The sequence below is a fragment of the Desmodus rotundus genome, chromosome 9, assembly GCF_022682495.2.
Source record: "Desmodus rotundus isolate HL8 chromosome 9, HLdesRot8A.1, whole genome shotgun sequence".
In the NCBI taxonomy this organism is placed as follows: domain Eukaryota; kingdom Metazoa; phylum Chordata; class Mammalia; order Chiroptera; family Phyllostomidae; genus Desmodus; species Desmodus rotundus.
In genome coordinates, this window is record NC_071395.1 from 79,703,007 (window position 1) to 79,728,188 (window position 25,182).

Genomic DNA, 25,182 nt, shown 5'->3' on the forward strand with positions numbered 1-25,182 from the left:
ACATCAAAATAAAAGTTAAAATAAACCCATCTTTCTTTAGTTAAGAGATCTTTGGTACTTCCCTGCAAGTAGGAGACTGATCACTGGATCAGAGACCTTTGAGTTTGGCAACCTACCATGAACGCTGACCTCTTAGAAACAAGGTCCACTTGTTAAAAATTCTGCCTACAGCAACCTGAAAACATCATTTACCACTTCTTTCCAAGTATCTGGGCATTGTTCACTCGGTGATAAGTCACTTAAAAGTACAGGGGAAAATATTACCACTTACTGTGTTTGATTCTCAATATATTTTAAGCCTGGGAAAGGAAACACTAGATGTTAAATTCAGTTAAGAAACATGTTGAACAGTCTCTTCAATTCAGTGATTTCTGCTCTGGCTGGTGTGGCCCAGTGGATTGAGTGCCGGCCTGTGAACCAAAGGGTCACCGGTTTGCTTCACAGTCAGGACACATGCCTGGGTTGCAGGCCAGGTCCCCAGTTGGGGACATGTGAGGGGCAACCACACATTGATGTTTCTCTCCCTTTCTCCTTCCCTTCCCCTTTCTCTAAATAAATAAATAAAATATTTAAAAAATTCACTTATTTCTAAAATGGAAAACAAGATTCAATAGCATCTAACTCATTAAGTGGAAAAATTTTACTTTTTTCCTTTATAGTGTATCATTCAAAACATTAAAAGCATACTCAAGAATGGAATGCAAAATGTGAATGAATTCTGGAGGTGGGAGTGGGGAGGACTCTGACGTCCCTGGGCGGATGGTGACACCCGGGCTCAGGATTGAGAGGTAGGGAGCGGATGGGGTGCTGTAACCAGAGCCATTCTCTTCCATCTCTTCTTCCAAAAAAGAAAAACCTGGTGCTGCGTTGTCAAGAGTACCGCCCTGAGTAATGTGAAGTAATGTGGAGAGAGGGGGCTACACAGTGTGGGCCAGCAGACAACGCTGTCCTCCTTCCCCTCAAACATACAACTCCTTCCCTCCCGCAGTTCCTCATGAAATGCTGACAGCCCTGGCTGGTTCAGCCTCAATCACTTTGCTAGTCTAGGGAGAGGAAAAAAGGAGCCAGTGGAGAAAAGTGAGAATGACTTAATAGTAAAGCTGGGGGGAGAAAACATTATTAATTTCACTTTTGACATGTCTGAGGTGCCCTATAAGGTACCCAAGTGGACATTTCTAATAGGCACAGAGTGGAAAAATCGGGGTGTATAAAGTAAAAGATTTGGGGTTATTCTTTTATAGTCATTGAGGCCATGAGGAGGGTAGATGTCACAGGTGTCAACAGGGGATCTCAATCCTGGCTGCACCAAACCAAACCAAACCAAAACCACGACATGAAACTGAAGCCTGGCCTTGCCTCTAGAGATTCTATTTTAATTGGTTTGGGATGTAGCCCAAGCACTGGGATTTCTGAAACATCTCCAGGCGATTCCACCAAGTCGCAAAGTCAAGAACCTTTGGCTTTAGAGTGGGAAGAGAACCCAGGATTGATCCCTAGCCCGGGGAACACAAACGTGTGACGATTAAGCAGAAGAAGGAGACTGTTAGGGAGAGTCGTGGTCCCCCAAACGGAGAAAACAGTGGTGTCAGAGAAGCCAAGGAAAGACTGCTTACGGAAGGGGAGGTGGAGAGTTAAGACTTCAGAGAAGACTGTAAAAGCGCCCATTTCCCAACACGACGTCTAGATGTTACTGGAGCACAGGACACAGCCTCCCAACAGCTACCCTAATTTCAACATCCATGCAAAGTGCAGCTGATAAGAACCCTAATATACTGTCCATAGTCTCCACTGGCTGCAGAAACACATTTTGGGTGTAATTATCAATGCTTTAAATAAGGCACATAATCCTTGGTTACCTGGGCAGGTCCCAGTGGGAATAGGTCAGTATATTTTCTCTACTATTCATCTGCAAACAACTTTAGTTTCAAAGTGTTACATGTGCAAATTCATAATGCTTTCCTATAAATGACGAAAACTAGTTTTCTTATTTATGCACTGATATCAACAAGGCTTCCTTATAAGTAATTCTTACACTTAGCAGATATTCAAAAGTTTATTGAGTGAATAAACTAATAAATGTATTTATATTTAAATGAGTTAGAACAGTCAACTTCCCCCCATGTCAGAAAAAGAAAATCCATCCATTTTGCTAAACCAAGAAAAGACAGGGAGAAGGACACACCCTCTACAAACCCAAGAGTAATGTGGCTTTAACCGAGCCTCAGGAAAGTATTCTGAAGCCAAGCAGTCTGGTGTCAGGTCTTAATTACACCACCAACTTGGCAGTTCTTCCTAAGCTGGAAGCACCTTTGGGCAGCCAGGGACAGGAAGCAGAAAGGAAGAGGGCGGGGAGCAAGTCCCCTCAGCAGTCTGCTTCATTCAGAGCAGTCCCCTTTGGTTTACCACACCGGAGTTGGAGTCCACATGGAAATAGGGTTCCTTGCTTTAAAAAGTTTGAAAACCACTAGATTAGGCTCCCAGGTTTGGAAAGACTTTCAAATTGTATATATTTAAATCACAGTGTCTTTGATATCAGTTAAGTTTTTAATATGTTTTTGGCAAGCTAAAGTTTCTGGGAAGACTTTTATTTTATTTTTAAAGTATTTATCCATTTATTTAGAGAGAGGAGAAGGTAAGGAGAAAGAGAGGGAGAGAAACATGGATCAGCTGCCTCTCACATATGCCCCAATTGGGACCAGGCCCACAACCCAGGCACATGCCCCAACCAGGAATCGAACCGGCGACTTTCTGCTGCGGGAGGATGCCCAACCAACTGAGCCATGCTGGCCAGGGCTCTAAGATTTTTAAAAAGCACATCTAGTTTCCTCAAAGATCTAAGCGGGAATATAAAGGAAATGTCTCAAAACTTTGCAGATTTAATATAGACAAGCTCTACTGAAAACAAAAAAGAGGAACTGAAATAAACAGATGACACATCTTTTTCAAATGTCACATTTAATGTTTTCACCACTGTACTTCAAATCTACATTGTACAAAGTGACCAGTAAGTGTGCCACGGTAACTGACCAACCTCTGAGATTGTACCTTTCACACCAGTGTCTTCTTGGGCTCTTTTGATACTAAACACGTTTCTCATTCAAGTGAATTGAAATGCTTCAGTTGGGTTGATTCTCAGGAGCCTCGTAAAAAAAAAACAAAGATATTGCACCATCTTTGTTTAGTAATGTTTGTTTCTTTCACAGCAAATAATTACTTCATTGAAGTTAAAACTTCCAAACATAACTTATTAATAGTCTTCAAATTCAGCTCAGATCACTCAAGATGAAAATACTCTCTGCTAAATACAGATAACTTACAATAACTTTAACAGTTAATTGTCCATAACACACACCAAGGTTTTTTCCTAGACCAATTTTAAGACGATCCATTAGTATTCCTTGTACAGGTGAAAAACGATCTTCAATTTTCTTGTCTTTTTATTTTTAATATAAAAGTTGGAAGGGACATTCAAGTTTCAAGTCTCCACATTGAACTTAAAAAAAAATAGTCATCATCAGCATGTGGAGGTAAACAAGCCAAGTTGTATAACTCCAGGAGGTAGAGGCCTTCAATTTGTATTCATATATACATATGCACAGAAGAATTCAGTGTTCCAACAGAAAAAAGAATTTGTCAAAAAGTAATAAGTTATTTACTACTGTGACATTTCAAGACTCCCACAGCTTTGCCTAAGGACACAAACACATTTGACATAATTCCCTATGTGCCTTTTTTTGTGGCTTTAAATTTTTTTTAAAATTTGTTTTTGTCTCTTATTTATTTATTTTTATTGTCCAGTGCAGGAAAAGTCTCACAAAATTTCACAGACCTAAAATGTGCAAGCTAGTTCTCTCTCTATACAGCAATGTTGGGATTCTTTTGAAATTAGCCCAGAAATGAATTATTTACACACATGAAAGATGCATGCTTGGGGGTTCTTTTATGTAAGAAAGAGCAGAAAAACTTCTAATAAAAATAGATTAAATATATATATATATTTATACTGGGTAAGGAAAACAGAAGTTTAGTCGCTCCTAGTCACAAACTCATTCTCTCTACCCACAACATTGGATTTGAGACAGCACACATCACCGTCACGGCTCTAATGAGAAGCTAATTATAGGGCTTGATCATTAGGTGGCATGCCCCTCCCCACCCCGGTGCAGCCACGATCAGCTCACGTGGCTCCATGATTGGTCGCAGGCAACGTTTCTAGATTCTTTCACTTTAGAAAACCCATAATTTTCAGGAATGGCTCAAATATCAAAAGGTATGACTGTCTTCTGTGTGTGTGTGTGTGTGTGAACAATCTCACTTCATTTTAAAAAAGAAAAACAAACAAAACAAAAACACAAAACCCCAAACTCCCAAATTTGGTTCAATTCTCTTTTGTTCTGAGGTGAGCCATAATAGCTGCACTAAATTCATAAAACATGTGCAACTCTGGGTAAAATATTTTTCTTCTAAAAGCACAACCACTTTACAAGAGTAAAAGTCTAGTAACATTTCTAAATATTTGTATTCATATCATACAAGTAGTGGTTGTTAATTTAAAACTTCATTAGTAAAATTACAGTACAAGCATGATTAACCTCCAGAATTGCAAATCCCAGACTCCAGTGGAAAGCTACATTACATCTTCAGTAGTACATTATCTTCCACCGTCACTCCCACACCAGAGGAGATGGGGGCATCTCAGACGGCTGAGCAACAGTGGAACTAGAAAAAAACGGAGACATGGTGAAAACACTGGTAACATCACAAAGGGCAAAGGGCAATGCGCAGCTGCCTGTTTTCCTTTCTTCCTTTAAAAAAAATTGTGAAGTCCGGTTGTGGACTTTTATTTCTGTTTCTTTTAACTTCTCTCAAGTTGCATTTTTCCCAAATTGTTTAAGGATCTATAGTTTTAGTGAGGCAACATGGCACAGTGGCTAAGAAATACACGGCCTTGAAAACAACGTGTCACTTACTACTTGTGTGACACAGCAAACTCCTCCATCTTCCCTCTTTGGAGAGGGGTAGCGCTACTGCGATGAGTAAATGAGATAATGCGTGTAAAGTGCTTCCACAGTGCCTACTCCATAGTATAAAGTAAATGGTAGCTACTGTAAATAGTAATACTTGTAATCAATCAGAAAAACAATCCTGAAGGATGCAGAACTATCCATTTAAAAGTAGCCTCTGAAAATACAGTGATGTTAAGTGAAGACCTATTTTGAATGAGCCTCATAAGCTCTTTATCAAGTATTAATTGAGTAGTGATGGATAATCATTTGGCACTTGTTACCCACAGATTTGTTTTATCAGTTATTTCACATGTCTGTCTAACGTTGCCAACTAGATTATAAACATGAGGGAGTGTGTGTTACCACTTTGCTCCCCTGGGGTCCTGAATAATGAGTAACTTGCACCTGGAAAAATATTAAAACACTTGATTGACTGGGTCACTGACTCTTAGGGGAAAAAATTAAAACAAAGTAATTTTAAACCACAGAGAAGTAAAAATGCAACTTAATCCCATATTTCTACTGATATATTCATAGAATAAATGAAAGTCACCCTGATTTAAAAATTCTAAACAAAAAATCTTGACTTCGGTTAACTTCAATACCACACCAAGGCCAATTAAATTAGAAGTGAGGGGAAGGGAAAGAGAAGCAGGGAGAAGAGGGGAAAAGGAGAGGGAGAAAGGCAGGTGGGGAAGAAAGGAGCAAGAGTATGGCCTCTCAGATCCAAATCCACCCTTCTTTGTCCTGCTCTGTGATACCAGAGCCAGACCCTGTTCACATTTCTCCTTTGCCACCTGGCTTGATGTTAGCCTTTGTCGACAGAGGGCGCTAGAAAGGCACTGAAAGGCCACAGCATTAGGAAGTAGCTGCCCTTCCCGGTTCTGGTGTGCTTTTTTTTTTTTAATGTGAAAGGCCCAGCTTTGGTCTACCCACACATTCTGGCAAGTTTCTCTGCAACCCAGCAGGCCTCTTCGATGGACAAGTTCTGTCCCCAGTTTTGGAAAGTTTCTGTACCACCCTCAAGGGGTGTGTCTCTGACAGCCATATCATCCCCAAAGAGGTCCACCCAAGGCGCCTCCTCTAAGTTCTTAATTTCTTCCTTGTTCATTCTCTTTCCTTAGTTAATGCTTCTGGTTATTAAATTTTACTGGGTGTGGTTTCTTTCTAGTGTCTGAACCTTGACTGATACAAGGAGTTAGGGAAAAAGAGACTGAGAAGGAAAGGACAAAGAGAATGAGGCTTGCTAGGTTCCAAAGTAGGCTTATAGCTCTTTAAGCATTAAGCCTATGGGACATACCAGCAGTCTATCTATAAAAAAGAATTTTCTTGTTTGCACTTATTATGACTGTAGTGGGAACCCGGACGAACACGTCTAGCTCCAGGACGGTGGCTGCAATGTTGCTGCAGGAGGGTCCCCATGTACTCGATCAGGCAGCACAATGGTCATCTGGGAAAAACCTGCCCAAGCAACCGCAGTGAATTGGCCGCAGTGTAAAAACTAAGGCTTCCATTTTAATATGCTTTGGACTAAAGCCAAAGTTCATAACAGAGACTTTCTGTTGGACCTTTTATCTATGTCACCTAATCTGAATTAAAAGAGAAATATGCTGAGTAACAAAATTACAATGGCACCCTTTTAATTCTAACAAGGAAGTTAGAATTACATACATATAGTTACCTAATAAAGCTCTTAAAAGCAGCAGACTGAGGGTTGATGCAGAGAGGCACTCTGTTTCCTTTCTGCTGTTCCAGAATGAACTGGTGAATAATTTCTGTGGAGAAAACAAACATCGCATAAGACACGCCAATTTGCAGGTCTGGGAGCAGCGGGCTCTCAGCTAACGCTAGCTGGCGTTGGAACAGCTTTTCCTACTGGTTTATCAAATCAGACACATGCATCTATCAGGCAGAATCCAGCAGGACTTTCCCGAAACCAAAATGACAGCTGCTGTTCAACACAGGCAAAACCCCCCAAGTGGCGTTACACAGGGTAGAAGTCCCAACAGTGGGAGAGTAAATTGGTCCATAAATTGGAGAGTGACTCCACAGAGTTTGGCATTATGAGTGAACTTCTCTAAATTACTGGTAATTACTGCTTTTTTGAAAATCACTTCAAAAACCCTGATGCTTAGGTACTCAGTTTGGGGCTGGTTACTTTGGGGACTACTCTCTCTCTTAAAATGCCCTAGAGCACACACTCAAATCATTCAGAATTTTGGATGTCCAAAGCCCCCACCCCACCCACCCCACCCCAATAGGAGATCATATTAGGAAATGTTATGCATCTAGCAGAAATTTCCTCCTCCTGTCATCCATGGAATGATTCCCTCAGTGCATATTTATCTTCTTAAAAACTTTGCATGCTATACTAAAAAGTCCAATGTATTTCATTCGATGAAATAAATTGCACTGAGTAGATACACATTAAATAAATGAACTTTGAAAACAAGAAAAAAAGATTCATTCCTTTGCCTGACCTTCCCCTGGATGGAACATCAAATCAGTGTTTTTGTAACACACACAGCTTTCTTGGCATACAAGCCCCGAACAAAAGGGCTATACACAAGGTTGTGAAATAAACCTATGGAGTAGCTTTGGTCACCATCCAGGTCTCAGCTTTTCATGGCCACCTGATGAGGAGTGTTACTGGTGATCCCCCGCCAGGGGGAAGGTCAAAAAAGACACTCACCTTTAACCTGTCGAACAGAACTGAGGTTCTTCTCAAAAGTGTCATCAAATTTGGGGTTGGTGACGGGCTCAAAGTCACTGGTATAAACTCTTCCAGTAGAGGTGGAAAAGCAACATTTACACATACACGTGTGATATCGTAGTCGCCCTTCATCTAGGTAGGGGTGGGCTAAGGCATCCTTAGCGGATATTCTTTTGGACTGCAATCAAATTTAGAGACCGGCACATCAACACTACAGATAAACATGACTGTCTACACAGGATCTTTATAAGACACAGTAACTGCTTATATTTTATGGTGTATCCTGTGTTAAGAGGGATCACTGAGTTCAGAGGTGGGTAAAGCAGCAGTTAAGAGAGTATGAAGTGACTTTCTGCTAAGATCCTGAAAAGTTCCTACCTTGCAATAAATGTATGCAGGGTCAAAAATGACAAATATCATGACATTTAAATATATAATGCTTTGAAGGGGATAAGTTTACATTTTAAATAAGTTATATTTTTTCTAAACATGCCTCAGCACTTAGAAGAGATGTGATCACAGTGGCAATTTTACGAAGCTGCTTGAAACTTACTCTCTTAAAGCACCACGTCAACTAGAGCAAAAGCCTGTCCGAAAGCTGTTGCAGTTAGGCAGCAGATAACGGTCTGAATGTCAGGTTCCAATACCCACCTCAGTCTGGTATCAGCAGCCTGTGGTTTTCTGACACTTTGGGTCAGAATACTTAATATACTTAGTTTCCAGGTTCATAAACCATACACTTTAAACTCATTTCTTTATAAAAAAGGGAAAAAACTGAGCTTGGTGGAGATATAAATACCACTGAGAGAAGTGAATTTTAAAGGATTTAAGGATGGACTCAATAGTAGAGAGCAGAAAAACTGAGACTCTGCCCCACTTCCAATATGATCGAATGCTTCACATAACATGATTTTAAAAAAGAAAACCATTTTGCATTCAAACAAAACCCCCAATCATCCTGGGGACTGGTTCTTGTCCCCCAAATAATAAAACATTAACTATTTCCCATAAACCTGGATTCCCCTGAAACATTTTTATCTCGGACGCTTTGCTGGGCTGATGTTAAAAGGCATGTCTTGGCCTTCCAGGATGTGATGATCACAAAGGAAAGCTGCTGTCCATCCGCCATGAACGGGCACTGTAAACTTGACAACCTTGGTTTTGTTCGCATTGTTTTTGCATTTGGTGATCCAGATAGGAGTCTGATTAACTTCGCAAGGGAACTTTTACTTTTTTCTCTAAATGAGTCCAGCTATTTCTGGAGGTTGCACTGGGATAAAGGTCTACTGTCAGAACCTTTTCAAAAGAAACTAGCTGGCTGACAGTACACCTTGCCCGGGACTGGGCTCCTCCATACTGGGTGTCTCTGGCAGTCTCACATGTGGGACTGAGCTCTCTGGCTTTTGCTCACTAAGTCTGGTTCTTGGCCAACTCTATTTCTGTTTCCGATTTAATATGGCTGATCGTGTCCCACACTGGTGGAAGCGATGATTGAATCTGGGTTTTAATTTTGTCATCTGACCAGTAAGTCATTTCTGTCAGGTGGCAGATGTCAGAAATTGGGTGCCTGTGAGTTGCCACTAGCAGCTGGAATCTGACTTCCCTGTTCGTCTTTTGTTTGTTTCTCTGCTTGTTTGCCTGAGGATTCTGATATTTCCTGAAATTTGAGAATGCAGAGTTGAAAAGATTTTGGTGTTTTCCCAACTACTGATAGCATGCTCTGCATTTGAATGATCTTTGTGCACTAATATAAGAGGCCTTCTGAAGGGTCTTACCTAAGACAAGCCTGTGAACAAAAAGTATTTCAAATCCCTGGCATGCAGTGATCAACTTTCATTTCTCCAACCAACTTAAGTCTATTTAGGACTTCTGAAACAAGGTCAAAGAAAGGAAACTGTCATTTTGTAAAGGGTATGGACACCAAAAGGATAAAAAAAACTGTCCTGCTAAATTGAGAAATAAATCACACACTTAATCAGATTTTCAGTAATGGTGTTCTTCTGAAGGACCTAATGGTGCTTAATTATCTCCTACATATCTTAATTACATATTATATATATCCTGTTTCTTTCAACTGATCAACATTTGTAACAGATATGGGCAGTTGTTTCTATCCTAGATTTTGTTGCTTTATCATAATTGGCTCTTCTAGTTTTGAGAGAATTAATAAAATTTTCCATTTTATAAATATATTTCTAAGTAAACAAATTAATACACTTCTGAAGGGAGTTAATACATCATATTATGATATCTCTTAAAATGGAACAAACTCCCACTTCAATTGGCTTTTAGAAAGAATATGAACACATCGAAGACATAGAAAGAAATGAAAAGACTGTTTAAAAACATTATTCTTCCTTGCATATTAAATATGTTAGCTCTTAGAAAATTTTTCTTTCTAAAGTTGTAACTCAAAGATTAAAAAAGCTTTACCTGTGAGTTAAAATAATACCCTTGGTTACTAGGTTACAAAGTATGAAGCAAAATATATAACTGTGTAAGATAAAGAGGTCATGTGATATTTCTATGCAAAATGACTCTGAATAAATCAGTCTAAGTTAGTACTTACAAAAATTTAAAAACATCTCTGCTTTTGGGAGGGGTCTTGGGAGACTGGGTGAAAAAGGTGAAGGGGTTGAGAAGTATAGACTGACAGTCACAACAGAGTCACAGGGATGTCAAGTACAACATAGGAGATATTGTCAGTAATATAACACATGTGTGGTGCCAGGTGGGTGCTGGAAATATAGGGGGAACACTTTGTAAAGTATACGATTATGATTGTTGAACTACTATACTGTACACCTGAAATTAATGCAAAATAATACTGAATGTAAACTATAATAGAAAAAAAGGCATATGCAAAAATCAACTGTTTTTTTCCTGATTGTATTGCCATGTACAAATAATACCAAGCAGAATATTCTAGTTTATACAACTTTTGGGTTAATTTCTCTCAAAAAGTCTAATCATTTTGAATTTGACTTTTTTTTCTACTGGTTTTGCTGGTTAGATAAACTAACAGTCTAAGATTGTGGAATTTAAAAATTATGTGTTCAACTAAATTAGATGAATGGTAATAGCTAATTTCTTTCTAAAAAGAAATTATTTTTAGAATATTACACATCATAAGGACTTAATGTATCAACTTAAACTGTAATCTTCTGATTCTCAATTAACATTAAGACTTTATTAATATTAATTTGAGTTAATACTTGGTCTTTGGATACTTAATTTTAATATACCTGGGCTCTTCATTAATACATTATAGAGTAGCCTATAATAAATGGCCAAAAAGATGTGTAAGTATATATATCTTTGGGTTCAAGTACACATATTTTAAAACAAATTTGAAAAATATGTTCATTGATTTTATGGAGAAAGGAAGGGGAGGGGGGAGGGAGAGAAGATAGATAGATAGATAGATAGATAGATAGATAGATAGAGAGAGAGTGAGTTTCTCAACATCCATCAGATGCCTTGCATATGTGCCCTGACCAGGGATTGAAATGGCCACCTGGGCATGTGCCCTGACCGGGAACTGAAACCCCAACCTTTTGGTGTAGGGATGACTCTCCAACTGAACCACACCAGCCAGGGCTACACACATTATTTTTTTAAAGAATGTAAAATAATTTGTGATGGTAGGAAGATGTGTATGTAAGATAATGGGTATATTTTTGTCAAGGGGAAAAAGTGAATAATTTTTCTAAATTCCTAATAATTATTGTTGTGCTTTAAAAAAAAATTGCTTGTAACTACTGCCTTTAGATAGATTAAGGTCTCCGGAGATTTGTTTAATGTCTTTACTTAAAAATAAAAAATATTTTATTTATTTTTAGAGAGAGAGAAACATCGTTTCGTTGCCTCTTGCATACCCCTAACCAGGGACCTGGCCTGCAACCCAGGGCTGTGCTCTGACTGGGGATTGAACTGGGGGCCGTTTCTGGTTTGCAGGACGATGCTCAACCCACAGAGCCATACAAGTCAGGGCTAATGTCTTCACTATTTTGAGGTAATAGTTAATTACATCTTTATAAATTTATTGTTATAACCCATTCTCTCCAATATTGTTGATATTATTATAGTAAAAGAACCAGGGACCTTTAATCTTACCATCCTTTGACAGTCACAGTTGCTGCTTTTTTCATATATTTGCCTAAAGGCTCCCTCCTGCCACAAGCGAAAGATCAGGGATTGGGTATTCCTTAAGAAATATCATGAGGACCTCAGTAAAGGACTATTATCAGATGGAATTCTGACCCTTGTCTTCACGGTATAAATTAACGAGTATAACTGACATCATCACCACAGACAACTATTTCTTAGATTGAACCAAGTAACTGAGTCAAGGTTTCCAGAATGTTTCAGTCTAGCAGCAGACACGTGGCAATAGACTGTTTAACCCAAGATCAATAAAATAAGAATTAATTAGACTAAATAAACTGATTTAATTATGGTTAATGTTCTATTGCTAACCCTCAATTTAACAGGTTAAAACATTCTTTTAAAATGGTAATCATAAACTAATACAGCATCAAGCCAATTTAAAAATAATAATTGTTAAAAAATTACATTTATTGGAGACTTCTGGCCAAGATGGAGGTGTAGGTAGACACACTGTGCCTCCTTGCACAACCAAAAGGACAATTTAAAAACAACCAGAACTGACAGAAAATTGAACTGTATGGAAGTCTGACAACCAAGGAGATAGAGAAGACATTCATCCAGACCGGTAGGAGGGGTGGGGACAGGCAGCTGGGCGGAGAGGACTCGCAGCAAAACGGTGGCTGGTGGACCCAGAGAGGCGGTGGATTGTGGAGCTGGGCAGTCCAGGCTGCAGCTGCCCAGCAAGGAGCAGCTGGTGGACTGTGCGGTCCCACATTCGAGTGCAGACAAATCGGGAGAAACAAAGGGGGAGCGAAACAGATCACACAACCCCACGGCTCCAGCTTGGGGAAATAAAGCCTCAAACCACTGATTGAAAACCCCTTGGGGGTTGAGGCTGAAGTGGAAGAAACTCCCAGCCCCACAGGAGAATTTGTTGGAGAGACCCACAGGGGCCTAGAACGTACACAAACCACCCACCCAGGAATCAGCACCAGAGGGGCCCAATTTGCTTGTGGGTAGCAGGGGAAGTGACTGAAAGCTCACAGAGTGGAGCAAGCACCATTGTTTCCTCTCAGACCACTGTCACAGCGCAGAGCAGTGCCGTGGGTTGCCTGGACTGGGTGAACACCTAAGGCTCCACCCCTTACTATGTAACAGGCATGCCAAGACCCCCGCCCCCCCAAAAAAAGGCCAAAGGAAAGAACAGATCAAAGCTCCAGAAAAAATGCAACTAAGCAGCGAAGAGATACCCAACCTATCAGATGCACAGTTCAAAACACTGGTAATCAGGATGCTCACAGAATTGGTTGAATTTGGTTGCAAATTAGACGAAAAAATGAAGGACCTGCTAAGTGAAATAAAGGAAAATGTACAAGGAACCAATAGTGATGGGAAGGAAACCAGGACTCAAATCAATGGTACGGACCAGAAGGAAGAAAGAAACATCCAACCGGAAAAGAATGAAGAAACAAGAATTCAAAAAAATGAGGAGAGGCTTAGGAACCTCCAGGACATCTTGAAACGTTCCAATGTCCAAATCATAGGGGTACCAGAAGGAGAAGAGGAAGAGCAAGAAATTGAAAATTTATTTGAACAAATAATGAAGGAGAACTTCCCTACTCTGGCAAAGGAAATAGACTTCCAGGAAGTCCAGGAAGCTCAGAGAGTCCCAAAGAAGCTGGACCCAAGGAGGAACACACCAAGGCACATCATAATTACATTAGCCAAGATTAAATAGAAGGAGAGAATCTTAAAAGCAGCAAGAGAAAAGGAGACAGTTACCTACAAAGGAGTTCCCATAAGATTGTCAGCTGATTTCTCAAAAGAGACCTTACAGGCAAGAAGTGGCTGGCAAGAAGTATTTGAAGTCATGAAAGGCAAGGACCTGCATCCAAGATCACTCTATCCAGCAAAGCTTTCATTTAAAATGGAAGGGCAGATAAAGTGCTTCTCAGATAAGGTCAAGTTCAAGGAGTTCATCATCACCAAGCCCTTATTATATGAAATGTTAAAGGGATTTATCTAAGAAAAAGAAGACAAAAATATGAACAGTAAAATGACAGCAAACTCACAGTTATTAACAATGGAACCTAAAACAAAAACAAAAGCAAACTAAGCAAACAGAACAGAAACAGAACCACAGAAATGGAGATCACATGGAGGGTCATCAGCAGGGGAGTGGGAGGGGGAGAGAGGGGGGAAAGGTACAGAGAATAAGTAGCATAAATGGTAGGTAGAAGATAGACAGGGGGAGGGTAAGAATAGTATAGGAAATGTAGAAGCCAAAGAACTTATATGTATGACCCATGGACATGAACTGAAGGGGGGGAATGTGGGTGGGAGGGGTGTGCAGGGACGAGGGGAGAGAAGGGGGGAAAATGGGACAACTGTAATAGCATAATCAATAAAATATATTTAAAAAATTACATTGGCCTTATTCTACAAGATGATGATAAAAACAGTTAAATATTAAGTGTGCCTTAACTAAATTCCTTTATTATTTTTTTAATGACTATGTAGTTATTTACTTAGGTTCAATAAGAATCTGTACTCTTTACCAGATACATCTTAACTCCTTCTTATAGATTAATCTGATTTGTAAATATGACATCACACCTAATTTAATGTTTCATTAAATTAGGTGTGATAATCCCAGTATTATGGAATAAGGACTACGTTTCACATACAGAAATGATGTCTAAAAGGCCTCCCAGGATAACCTGTGTGGTATCTGCTCTAACACTGAGGACCTTCCAGCTTTAAGGTTGTAAAGACTATGAGCTCCTGGCAAGTCAGGAGCATTAATAAACATGGGATCCCTGAGAAAGAGGACATCTCACAGATATAAGTGCTGCAGGAAAAACCTAGTACAGGTGAATTACTGGTACATGGTTCTTGGTTCTTACTCTAAATAGAAATAAGAAAGAGAATAAGATATGTCTGACACATGAAAGTAAATTTCAACCTCAGGGCCTTTACAAAATCCTCTATGGGCAGACTGAATTACCCCTGAAGCCTGAAGTTCATGTGGCTCTAGTTTTGTTAACGAGACAAAAGGTCTTTATGTATTAATCAACATCTCCTGATAGCTATGCAGATAAACTTGCCAAATAAAACAAAATACCAAACTAATGATGCTAAATCACTAGCCCATTAAGAAAGTTATGTGGTTGGCACTGTCCTTGTGGCAGGAACCTGACCACAAGGAGGGACTGTGGAATTGAGAACTGCCACTTTGTCTTGCTTCTGTGTAACTAAGTACCTCACATAACAAAGTAAATGAAAAACAGAAAAACAAAAAAACAAACACCAAACACCAAACAAATAAAGATCTACTATGCACCCTGAGATGTAACAAAAATAACTTTGTCCCTCTGATTGGACTGGTCCCCCCAAACAGTAAACCTTGACTGTTTCTCACAAACATGGACTCCCTAACAAAAAATATTTATCCCTAATAACATTTTTGTTATGCTGACGTCTCAAGATAGTTCTGACCTTTGTGGATTTGATACTCATATGAGACAGTTGCTGCTTTCTCACCACAAACAGACCAATGTAAATGTAATAACTGTTAATTTGTGGGTATTTTCCCCCTTTAAATACCCACTGTTTTTGTATTTGGTGACTTCCTTGTACTGTTGGCAAGTAAAATTTTCATTTCTAAATGCTTCCAATTTGACTTCTTGTCAAGATGGTGGTGGAGGCAGACATGGCTCACCTCTTCGAACAACCACATCAAAATTACAACTAAAATAGAAAACAACCATCACTCAGAACCAGCGGAAATCAAGTTGAATGGAAGTGTGACAACTAAGAATTAAAGAAACCACATCTATCCAGACTGGTAGGAGGGGCAGAGACACAAATGAGCTAGTCCCTCAACCACGTGTGCTGGGTAAGAATTCGGGAGCCCAGGGTGATAAGTCCCCACAACTCCTGGCTGCAAAAACCAGCGGGGATTGACTTGGTGGAACAAAGTGCTAGAGCCCTGAACAGTTCCTCTTAAAGATTCGCCTACTCAGACTCACTCCCTCTGGGCTCCAGCACCAGGGATGGCGGATTGAAAGTTACCAGTGGTATACTGGGAGAAACGGAAGTGTCTGGCGTCAAGGCAAGCAGAGGCCATTGTCCCTTTTCTAAACCCTCCCCCACAGAGCTGGCAAGCTGGTCCCATACCTGAGACTCTATCAACCTGGCTACACTGTTTGACCTGCCTTGGAGAGCCCCAGAGACTCTGCCCCACCCAACTCATGAGCCCACCCAAGCTGCTTTTCCATATGGATGGCTGGTCTTGGCTCGTGCTTCAAAACTCCCTAAATCCTCTCAAACGAGCAACAGCCGGCCTCAGCAAGCCCTCAGGCCCCCATACCTCTTACAAAGTAGTCCCAAGGCCTGGTACTAGCAGCAGTTAGCCTAGATATGATTCACAACTTGGCTTTGCCTGGGAATCTCCAAGCCCAGCACAAGTAGCAGCCATCCCAAATTGATTTATAACTCAGCATGGTGGCCCCGGGCAAAACACAGGTGGGAGCTGTCTTTGGCCTGCACAACCCAGGAAACCCCAGAGCCAGCACACCCACTGCACAGCTACAGATGTCATAGCACCATCACTGAGCACCTGCACAGCGGATCCTCCACACAGGGCGGAGGTTGGTGGTAAGTGGTCGCTGCCAATCCTTGCAGCTGACTGGCCTGGGTAAATCATCCCACTGACCTGCCAACAGCAACCAGGGCTCAACTACAAGAGGAGGGTGTACTCAGCCCACACAAAGGGTGCACCCAGATACCCAGGTAGGGTGATAGGGGAGGCTGTGCCACAGGACACCTACTACATTAGGCCACACTACAAAGACATGGAGTCAAAGCAGCTCTACCTAATACATAGAAACAAACACAAGGAGGCTGCTAAAATGAGGAGACAAAGAAGAGGAGACATGGCCCAAATGAAAGAAGAGATCAAATCTCCAGAAAAAGAGCTAAATGAAATGGAGATAAGCAATCTATCAGATGCAGAGTTAAAAACACTGGTTATAAGGATGCTCAAGGAACTTAGTGAGGACCTCAGCAGCATAAAAGAGATCCAGTCGGAAATGAAGGATACATTAATTGAAATAAAGAACAATTTACAGGGATACAGCAGTGGAATGGATGAAGCCGAGAATCAAATCAATGACATGGAACATAAGGAAGCAAAAACCCAACCAATCAGAGCAACAGGAAGCAGTAAGAATCCAAAACAGTAAGGACAGTATAAGCAGCCTCTGGGACAACTTTAAGAGGTCCAACACTTGTATCATAGGGGTGACAGAAGGAGAAGAGAAAGAGCAAGAAACTGGAAATCTGTTTGAAAAAATAATAAAAGAAGACTTCCCTAAGTCAGTGAAGGAAATAGACACGCAAGGCCAGGAAGCACAGAGAGCCCCAAACAAGATGGACGCAAAGAGTCCACTCCAAGACACATCATAATTAAAATGCCAAAGGTTAGAGATAAGGAGAGAATCCTAAAAGCAGGAAGAGAAAAGCAGTTAGTTATCTACAGGGGAGTAAGACTGTGAGCTGATTTCTCAAAAGAAACTTTGCAGGCTACAAGAAATATTCAAAGTCATAAAAGCAAGGACCTACCACCGAGATTGCTCTACCCAGCAAAGCTATCACTTAGAATTGAAGGGCAGATAAAGAGCTTCCCAGACAAGAAAAAACTAAAGGAGTTCATCATCATCAAAACATTATTATATGAAATGTTAAAGGAGCTTATTTAACAAAAAGAATAAGATCAAAACTATGCACAATAAAATGGCAAAAATTACAAATCTATCGACAATTGAATCTGCAAAACAAACTAAGCAAACACGAAGAACAGGGACAGAATCATGGTGTTTACAGATGGTGTTACAGATGGTGTTTTGATGGTTGCAGATGGAAGGGAGAGTGTGGGGGAATGGGTGAAGAGGTGAGGGGATTAAGAAGTACGAATAGGTAGTTACAGACTAGCCATGGGGACGTAAAGTACAGTATAGGAAATGGAACAGCCAAAGAATTTATATGCATGACCCATGGACATGAACAATGGTGGGGAAATTGCCTGAGGGAGTGGAGGGTGCTGGGTAGAGAGGGGCAAAGGGGAAAAAATCAGGACAACTGTAATAGCATAATCAATAAAATATAATTAAAAAAATAAATGCTTCCATTTTTTAGTCTTGACAATAGTTATTGGTAGAGATGTGAGTATAAATATTCTTTGGATGAATGAATAAATGAAGAGCAGAATTGAGTCAAAAGAGTCAAGTCCAAAAAATGGCATTTGGAAAGACTACCATCACAGCAAATTAAAGAGTAAACATTTCCTTGTGCAGTATAATGGGCAGATTTTTCCAAATAATGTTAATATTTTTTCCCTTGATTCAACTTGGTGTCAAACTCCTTTTACAAATAGAAATAAATAAGGATGGTACAGTTAGTTCCTCATCTCTCTTCACCTCAGCTCTTATGTGTCAGTAACCAAACTTTTGTGTGATGAGCGAGCATGATATACATGAAACTGGGGACAGAAGTTTATTTTTTGAAAAGTCATTATTTACATTGTCCATCTCTTGATGTTTTTCATATAACAAATGTATCTTAAATTCATTACAAAACATAAAAATAGACACTACTTACTGGATCAAAGACCAACATCCTGCAAAGGAGATGAACAGCTTCATGTGTAGCCTGGCTAGACAGGGTATAAAGTACAGGAAGAGATGGCTGTGAAAAAATAAAGAATTCGAATATGTAAATGAGTATAAGAGATATTGAGTATGGCTAATTTATGACACGGTAAGTACCCAGCTCAAAAAATGTATGCATGTAAGTCAAAACTCAAAGGGAATGAATATTTCCCTCATTAACCAGTCTTTAAAAACAACAACAGTCATAGACTTCCAGTAGCACATTTTTTTTTTTGCATGATTACGAATTGGAAGTTAAAGCTCTGGAAAATGAAAGCTAATCCTGTAGATATGGAGCTCCCATTAGCCTTGTACTGTAAATGCTTTGGCAAGAAAGAAAGGTCAGAGATACCTAGGAGTGGGAGAAAAAGGATTTAATTCCTTGGCCACATGCAAAGTTAAGCCTGTAAACTGTGCAAAAAGTAAGCATGTGAACTATGTCTTATGGCAACATTACCATAAAGCTGCTAAAACACCAGTCCTAAAGCAGCTGTAAGACACTTAAGATGTTACAGAATCTTCTAAGAGAGTATGCCATTGTTTTCACTGGGTCCACCTATTTTGCCCTTAGCACTTGATTTCTCATTCACTAATTGCCTTTCTTAAGTGGCAGGCATGTCCACGTGCCCGTATCTCACCCTCCTGCACTGAGGCAAGGAGAAGGCTCTTATGACCTGAAAAGCCACAGAGCTTATAAAGCTTCAATTTCACTGCTTGGACAGTTGGGACAGAGTAGGTGAAGGGCATCACTGCTCTGTCATAGAAGTGACACTAAAAGGTCTCATGGTATCTCAATTACAGCCTCAGAATCTTGCTACAAGATTTACGTATCTGCCGCCTCCCAACAAAGCCACATAGGAAAATGCAACAAGAACTGGACACCTCAGAATCCTCAGGAGGTAATTATTCACTTATAGAAGTTTTCTTCAGAATCAAGGAGTGAGAGAGATAAGATGGGATGGGTATAAAATGAGATGGGGGTTCAAGTTCACTACCAAATTAGATAAGTCAACCTGTCTGAATCTTAGTTTTCTTAAGTACTAAATGAGGAGGTTGGACTAAATGATCTCTTAAGTTTACTTTACTTGACTGGACTACTACAGATAAAAAGCCTTATGTACACAGAACCATATATAGCTGGCATTCAAATATTTGTAGACCAACTTACTATCCCTTGGTGCATTTACATGTTTGCAGGTGGAGAAGTATTTTTTGTTAAAAATATGTAAGTCTGTGGTGGCTCTGAAATTATTTGTATTAGTCCAGATAAGGGGGGCATGTGTGTGGAGAGTGTAAGGAAGAGATTTAACTTATACCTCAATAGATATATATTTCTCCCTAAGAATTTTTTGTTACATAAAATGAAGTACTTTCATATTCTTAAAAGATTGAGATTCTTGGTTTGACTGAATAGCTGTCCTGTTTTTCACTGGCTTGTGCAGGTTGGTAGCCAAATTCCATCCAATTCTTACTGACTCAAATGTCTCACCATAAGCAATTCTTTCCTTTCCACTTTCCAAAGTGAATCTACACCTCATGCTATTTTCAGAGGTATGTTATAGCTTAGAGAAGGGAATACTGGACTGAGTACAAGAGTACGTGGGTTCAAATTCTAACTGTGCTATCACTAGCCCTGGGTAGGTCACTTGAACCTTGGCTTTCTCATCTACTAGGCTGCACCAGCACAGGCTTTCCTACCTACCAACATCCCATCCAAATGCCGGTCCTGGGCTAGGTGCTGGGGCAACAAAGGTAAGTAACACCTCTTTGGTGGGCAAGGAAAACATAACCAATAAGTTCCAGAAGTCACTGAATGAAGGATAGAGAACAAATTAAAAGGCAAAATTTGTAAGACTTGAGGACACCTGGATATGAAACATCAAATGAGTGGATGTTAAGACTACCTAAAATTTTAAACACCCCTCCCACCCCAAACTGTATCTTTCTTTACAGAAGTACATCCCAACAGATATGCTAAAAATAAGTCTAAGTTTAATTTCATCCTAGAACAGTCATATTATATGCTTTCTCCTTTTCTGGGTTTATGTGCAAGTTAAAAAGAGGCAAAGACACACCTGACTGGTGTGGCTCAATAGGTTGGGCATTGTCCCATAAACCGAAAGGTTGCTGGTTCGATTCAGCCCAGCACATGCCTGGGTTGTGGGCCAGGTCCCTGGTGGGGGTGAGGGACAGGCAACCTATAGATGTTTCTCTCCCTCTCCCTTCCCCTCTCTCTAACAATAAATAAATCTTTAAAAACAAAGAGGCACAGAGAAAAAGAATAGTCAGTTCATTCTTGCTGATACCTCTCCACTAAGATAACCGTTAGTAATTTAATTCCTAGCACTGACCCCACAGGAAAGATATAATGTTAGAGATACTGCATTTCAAATTCAATTATCTCTCCTTCTAATTCACCAGCCATTATAGTTGAAACCAGTTGGGCACAGGGTATCAGAACTAGACAAATTTATATTTCTCATCAAATGTAGTGGAATCACTTTGAATAAGAGAAAAAATAGAATGCTTAAAAATATGCCCTAACTATCCCACTTGGAAAAAAGTTTTTGCCAATTCCCCTAACATTACGTACATCACTTTCCCCCTTTTAAAAATATACCAGTCCATTTTCTGTTTGTTCTGCACATTTATAAGTCACTTAGCAATGTGGGAGTGAGTGGGCGCCAGTGCTGAATCACGAGGACAGGAAGGGTTATAAAGAGTGCTCTTTTAATGACTGTGATTAATTGTCAGCGAAATGAAGCAAGGATGAGCTTCTGGACTTGGGTGAGAGGCCCTAAATGGATGTACCACAGTTATCATAAGCCAACTGCAGCGTGCTGGCCCTGCAGTCACGGCGGCGAGCCTTTTAGAGTCCTGTTAGGTGTTCCTCTTAGTTCTCACTGGGCAGCAAAGAAGCTGTGTTCGTCCGCCAGCAACACTGACTGAGTATGCACAACAGTAAGCACTTTGGGGTTATATAAAAGAAACTCCTACCTGAAAAAATAAGAAGTTCGAACTAAATGAACTCTCTAACATACTCTGATTCTATTAAATGTAAGGTAGGGCAGGAGACAGGACTATTTTAACTTCAGTGAAAATATTGTATCTATTTCTGACACACTTAGCTGGGAACAATCTGAGGAAAAACGAAAATCTTAAAGGAGGTGAACAAAAGGACTAAATTAGACTTTTTAATCCTATCAACGGGTCAGTGCCTCAGCAAGTATCTACTAAATAGACACTTACTCGGGCTGTGCCAGCTAAGATTCTCTTCATCCAAGACTGAGTTGTAGAAAAATGACAATAAATAAAAAACACCGTACCGTGTTTTTGTCCCCTCAGGATTCCCTGACCTTTAGGGAACCACTCTCTTTTCACGCTCACGTGGGTTGTCTGGCCTTGATTTCCACCTCCCAACCCCAAGGATGGCACTTGACTCAGGCCTGGGGTATCAAATGACCTGTTCTCCTGGGTGCCATGCCTGGCTCCAGGATAGGCACGTGGCCTCAAACAAGTTAGGGACATGGAATGGCTAACCCAACACATACCCCCCGTCGTCTTTTCCCTTATTTACCTTCATTATATGAGATAGAAATTTTTTTTTTTTGCCTGTCTTGCACCTGGGAGACAACATATTAAAAAAAATGAACTCCTATTTCTTTTAACCACTGTAAGCACGATTTTCTATTACTTATAAACAAACACATTCCTAACTGAATCAGAGAAGTTCCAAATATTATTTCTGGTTATGCTAGTAGAACAAAAGGCCTGGCCTGCTGGTTCCAGTTTTTGCCAACACGCAAGGGAAAGCCTGTCTGAAAATGAAGCCAACACCCAGGAAAACAGAAAAGGAAAGAGTCAGATTCCTGGTATGGAACATCACTTGACTACCTGAAGTCAGCAGGGCCAGAAATCAGTGAGAACTCAAGGCTCTTCAGTTACATGAGCCAGTAAGTTCCCTTTCTGCTTAAGCCAGTTTAACTGAGTTTCACTGGAAAGAGTCCTGACTGTTACACAGCATGGAGATGTGCAAAGTTATCAACCAACACAAGTCAATTTGAGGCAGTAATTTGTAACTTTAAAAAGACAGTTAATTAGGTTCTTCTGTGTATCTATAGTTTTCAAGAAGTACCAACAAACAATAGTACATATTTGTTTGTATAAATGCATGTAAATAAGTGCATAGAAAAATATGTCTGGAAAGGTACTATCTAATTAATCCAGAGGAGACTGGGATGGTGTGGGAGAGTAGCTAAGGATGACTAACTCAGTAAAAAAATTTAAAAAAATGTTTATTTACTGATTTTAGAGAGAGAGAAAAGGAGAGAGAGGGAGAGATATACTGACTTGTTGTTCCACTTATATATGTGTTCACTGTATCCATGTGAGAAACATTGGTCAGTCGCCTCTTGTTCACACCCCAACTGAACCCAGGCAGGTGCCCTGACTGGGAATTGAACCAGCAGCGGCTTTTCACTTTGCAGAATGATGCCCAACCAACTGAGCCACACCAGTGTTAATATTTACTAAGTGTTTAGAATGTCAGACATTATTACATGTTGTCCTTGCATCCACTATCTCTTTATCATTATAACAACTTATATTAATGAGGTAGGAACCATTTTTTAAAAAGATTTATTTATTTTTAGAGAGAGGGGAAGGGAGGGAGAAAGAGAGGGAGAGAAATATCAAAGTGTGGTTGCCTCTCATGCACCCCCTACTGGGGAACTGGCCTGTAACCCAGGCATGTGCCCTGAATGAGAATCGAACCAGCAACCCTATGGTTCACAGGCCAGTGCTCAATCCACTGAGCCACACCAGCTAGGGCAATATTTAATATTTTCTTAGTTATGGACATAACATACAGAATAAATAACACTTACAAGTTAACAATTTTGTTTAAAAATCCTCACTTCACTACTCTACTGGAAGGAAAATCCTGCCCGAAGAGATGGCTGTTAAATACAGATACCCCTTCCTTCTTTTACCTGTTTATGAGGACCCCTGAGTATGTGTGCCTTAGCGCCTTCACAAGCCGTCCTCATTGCTTCCAGTGATGGTGTGCCCAAGAGATCTGTGATCAAATCCAACTACAGGAAACATGAAATACAGATGGACACAGTAAGCTCATGGAAACAACTTTTCATTAGAGATGAGGACCAAATTTGGGGAAATAAACCTAAGGTAAGTTCCAGGTTAACTAGTAGGAGCTCCTATTTTCACTTTTGAGACTATTAAAGAAAACAGAAAAATGATTATTAGGAACCCATATGGGAAATATAGAAAACACGTTTTGGCAAACATGGCCTTTTAAGGCTACAGGAATTTGGGAGTCTGCATCTATCTGCCCTGTGTCTTGGTACCATAGCATCAATGATCCTTGCAGAGGTGAACTGCCCTTTAGCTGATGGCTTATGACTAACAGTTATACAGTTAATGAATAGATTCTGATGTCTCACATAGATTCAGGCTCATAAAGGAAATAATCCACAAATCAAGCAGCTGTAATTTAGTAAATACTTATAGATCTACATCTAAAATTAAAGCTAAGCTGTCAACATTTGAGCCAGTCACACACCCCTTTACATCTCATTATGCTAGAAATCTGTTACACTGACCGGAAGCTGTGGTACTTATGATCTAAGTATGATATCAGCTGAGGCCACATTTAGTTAGTGGACACAATCAAAGAGACCGGTAAGAACGGTCTTCTCACAAGCAGGTCTTTGTAAGTACCAAAGCACCTTCACAATATTCTGTAGTGCCACATTTGTTGTAACCTCATAACCTAATTAGAAATAACGTTTCGTTAGAAATCCTTCAAAATGGAAAATTCTTACCTAGAAAATACCTCTTTTCCCGGTGCAGGAGTCGCCAAATACAAAGCACAATTTTCTTCTGCACTTATCTAAACTGGGGGTCCCATCAGTACCACTGCCCTCCAGAATAATGGAATCTTTAAGTAGCTTGTTTTGCACAGAAGTAAAGCTCTCTTTACAAAGTTTTTTGGAAAAAATGTGTTGGTGATACTTTTGGACCTCTAACAACTACACTCAAAGGCAGAAGGGGAAGAGAGGCTCATGAAAACAAATAGATACACTCAGAAAATTGTGTTAAATGGGATAGACCCATGGATGAGAAACATTTTTAATGAAGTCTGGTATTGCAACACATAAGCTATTTACTTCCCAAAGATATTAAAAAATGCTACAGAAAATTACTTCCATTTAGAAATTACTCTTTTTCCATTTTACATCTTGACATTTTGCCCCCAAATACACCAATGATAGATTTGAGCTCTCCTTCAGTGGCTACGTCTCACTGGCAAACTCAAGGCCTGTGTATTTCTCTAAAAAATGAGCTATCTGAATCCCATTCCAGTTGCTTCACACTTTCCTTTATATGTTCTTTTCAGCAGCAATCCAAGATCCTTGTTTAATATATTACTTAAGATGTTCTGTATGGCAGCTTCTTATGTCCAGATATGATAATTATAGTCTTACAGGTAAGTCTGTTAAACTCTACTTTCCAAAAGTATTGAACAATGAAATGGATACTGTCAATAGTACTTAGCATTAAATTATAAGTTTTTATCACTAGGATCAATTTTGAAGATGTAAACTTTAAAAAGCAGACTTTG

The 25,182-nt window shown here is 39.9% G+C and overlaps 1 protein-coding gene across 1 annotated transcript in view; it reads right to left on the reverse strand.

Moving 5' to 3' along the window:
* Positions 1-2,936: 2,936 nt before the first annotated feature.
* The window catches only part of NLK (nemo like kinase), a 151,436-nt gene continuing 129,190 nt past the window's right edge, over positions 2,937-25,182 (reverse strand). The window contains exons 7-11 of the mRNA XM_024565222.4: positions 23,531-23,632; positions 18,490-18,576; positions 7,699-7,897; positions 6,688-6,781; positions 2,937-4,719 (exon numbers count right to left, since the gene is read on the reverse strand). Of these exons, the coding sequence (XP_024420990.1) occupies positions 4,665-4,719; positions 6,688-6,781; positions 7,699-7,897; positions 18,490-18,576; positions 23,531-23,632 (537 nt within the window). The 3' untranslated portion in view covers positions 2,937-4,664. The remainder of the gene's footprint in view (positions 4,720-6,687; positions 6,782-7,698; positions 7,898-18,489; positions 18,577-23,530; positions 23,633-25,182) is intronic.